The sequence below is a fragment of the Zingiber officinale genome, chromosome 2B (genome assembly GCF_018446385.1).
Source record: "Zingiber officinale cultivar Zhangliang chromosome 2B, Zo_v1.1, whole genome shotgun sequence".
Classification (NCBI taxonomy): domain Eukaryota; kingdom Viridiplantae; phylum Streptophyta; class Magnoliopsida; order Zingiberales; family Zingiberaceae; genus Zingiber; species Zingiber officinale.
The window spans coordinates 104,471,728-104,474,930 of NC_055989.1; the positions used below are offsets into that span (position 1 = coordinate 104,471,728).

Genomic DNA, 3,203 nt, shown 5'->3' on the forward strand with positions numbered 1-3,203 from the left:
TCCAAGAAGAGGGATATGCGTGAAGAATGACAAAAGCTCAGAGATTATGGGAATGCCACTCAAGATAGAAAATCAACTACAAGAGAGAAGCTTTCAAAGCTTTCAGCTCCACATTTCTAATTCTCAAACAAAAGGGATAATCTTGCCTTCTCGTGAGAGAAGTTTTTATCCTTCTTTGTAATACTCTCATTGTAATATATCTTATGAATACAAGAGTGAGTTTTTAAGAGCGGTACTTCATCTCATACAATCTGAATTGCTGTTAATTTTCTACAGACGCCGATTTCGAAGTCGATTTTGATGTTGCCACTGACTTCAAGGTTGACGCTGACTTCGACGTCGATGTCGATTTTAACAAATGAGCTACAATTGTTTGAATATGTAAGTCTTAGCCAATAAATGTATTCAAGATGCACTAGGTTCTTGAACGCGCAAGTCTTTAACAAAAGTGAAGATAATTTTATAACTTTATATATTTAACCTTTATTACCCTCACTTTCCTTCCAAACACTATAACACACGAACTTTCCATCTCTCCCCAACAAAGGAGAATATAAATATTTTACTTCCCCTCTTTTCTCCTTCCGTTAATGAACCTTCGCTCATCCCATCCAAACAGAGGGTAAGAACTCATTCGACCGAGGTTCCTCATTGTCCTGGCGCCCCCTATGGCTGTGTGGGTAGAGGAAGTAGGGGCCCGGTAGGATCCTGTTGTTGTGGAGGGCATCAGCCCAATCATATAGGACCATGGTAGGGTGATGACCCAATCGGACTTTCCAGGGCTGCATCAGTTTACTTGTTCCTCATAATACTAGACAAGAAGAGAAACAGGAATGAGTTATCCGAAAACTTCTATAAATTTATACATTGTTGCATTTTCTTGTCGATCGAATGACACTCTTAGGATCTGTTTTCTTTCATTTGTTTACCTTCCACCATCAGAAACACAACAAACAAGAGAGAAGGATTCACAACAGCTAGCAGTAACACAAAGTTCATTCCAGACAAAGAGCACACAATATAATATAAACAAGAGAAAGTAATGCAGTAAGTTCATGGTTCAAAGCTAGATATGATGAGGCTCTCCAAGTTTGCAACGTAACGAAGCTAGGCAAATGGAGGAGGCATCCCTTGAGCATGAGACGGCCCTTCCACGTACAAGGAGTTTTCTGAATAATAGTTGTAAGGGGATTTCTCCATCATCCTGCACAACTTTTCTGAGTTATTCTCTTTAACCATCAACTTACTTTAGATTGTGTTTCTAAATGGTGAAGTTTGTATATATGACCACGTGATCTCACCTTTCACGGCGCTTCTCCAGGAAACGCTGAAGCGAGTGCGTCCTTGCCATCGGCAGCTCGTCGTTCGTGTCTAAATAAAAGCAAAAATTAATCGACCAAAGAAAGAAAACCATAAACTAAAACTCAGTAATTAACGATTACCATCTTGCAGGTTGTTCCAGGGATTAACTTTACGATCGAGCTGCTCCGCCGCCGCCGGCGAAGCAGATCGCGCCGCCGCCGACGCAATCAACATTATTGCCTCCGCCTGATCAAAAAACGAAGAAAAGATCAACTAATATAAATCAGAAACTCATTTAAAAAAAAAAGATCAACCTTTTCCTGGGAAATTGCGTTGTAAACTTTCATCTTTCCATTATAGAAGATGGTCAGCGGCAGTAAGTTGTTAAATCTATATATATTATAAGCATAAACATACAGATAAGATGAGCTTCTTCAACAAAAAACAAAAAAAACAAAATATTTGTAAAAAGAAATCGACGATTTTTGCTACTTGTTTCCATTGCTGAAATCCTCTCCCTCGAGCTGTGTTTGGAATTGGAAGTGATCCATCTATTTCTTGTTCTTGGCCATTTAGTTTAGTTCGGGGAAGATAATATAATATTATTGGTGAGGGTGCAGGAGGAAATCATGGACAGATAATAATTGGCAAACAGTAGAGTCCTATGTTTCTTCTTCTGTTTTTTTTTGTTTTTCCTTCCAAAAGAAATTCACGAAAAGTGCGAGAAACTTTTCGTTAAAACTATACCTATTGAAAAGTAAAGATATGTCGTATATGAACAGTGGCAAGTAAACTGTAGTTTGATTAAGAGTATGTGAGACGTCTGCAATTTGATTACGAATTAATGGAGAAAATTATAAAATTATTTGTAGCATGAGTTGGACGATTACGAGAACTTTAAATTTCACCGACATATCGCATCTTTCATTGTCGGTTTTAGAAAGCAAATTGTTTCAGTTGGCCGTCAGACCATATGTGGCATGAAATTTTTGAAGTAAATGGGCAAAAAGATTTTTTTTTTATTTTATTTTTGCTGTCTAGCATAATTTTAGGGCATCCTTTATTCCAATGGGGTTCGAGGAATCGACATGCCACTATTAAAAGTTATGTACCCGCTAATTCAGTGGTTGGTCATTTCGATCAGTTAGATATCGCTATTAATTGTCGGACCATGTCAGCCTAATCATTAATGCGTGTGTATATATATAAATATATAAAATTAACATTAGTTATTGAGATTTTCTAACCGACTAATTTGAGTATGATTGGTGAGATTTCCCATTGAGTAAATAGAGGGGGGTATTTATGATGATCCTCATCTAGTTCTGTAGATAGTCCGCTATCTATTAGACGGAATATTTCTGGGTGTTAACTTACCCTAGTTAAGTCTCGGACTGTTAAAATTTTTGGATCCACATTCGAGATAATATCTCATGATAAATTGTGATACGCTCATCTACGCGTTCCTCTACATCTGAACCAAAGCATTTGGAAAGAAATAAATCATGATAACCTAACTGCGTCTTTTTATATGGAAAAATTTTTATTTCCTATGGAATTATTTCTCCGAAGATTCCATCTCTATCGTTTAGTGACAATTTATCGTCTGAGTATCAATTTGACTATGTTCGTGGAGATACCAAAATAATTTTTCTTTTTTAGTTAACACTAGATATCTAAGTCTTAGGCCCCGGCCCGATTCTATAGAAATTTTTCACTAGCTATTAGGGTAAATCTGTTGTTACAATTTACACTAATGGTCTAACTCAGATTTTAATGAATGATAAGTGCGTGAAGTTAGATTTTTTTTTGTAATCTAATATATTTACCGAGCGTACAGGGATTGACCGATCTAGAGGACCTGATACCAAGATGAAACTCAACTAGGTATGAGGATCCAA

The 3,203-nt window shown here is 36.9% G+C and overlaps 1 protein-coding gene across 1 annotated transcript; it reads right to left on the reverse strand.

The window, feature by feature from the left end:
* Positions 1-978: 978 nt before the first annotated feature.
* LOC122049370 (protein TIFY 3-like) lies at positions 979-2,018 on the reverse strand. Its single transcript, XM_042610761.1, has 5 exons — positions 1,795-2,018; positions 1,617-1,692; positions 1,443-1,548; positions 1,302-1,371; positions 979-1,204 (listed from the first exon to the last, which is right to left on the reverse strand). The coding sequence occupies exons 1-5, from the start codon at positions 1,851-1,853 to the stop codon at positions 1,108-1,110; spliced, it is 408 nt and encodes a 135-aa protein (XP_042466695.1). The 5' UTR covers positions 1,854-2,018; the 3' UTR covers positions 979-1,107.
* Between the last annotated feature and the right edge of the window lie 1,185 nt (positions 2,019-3,203).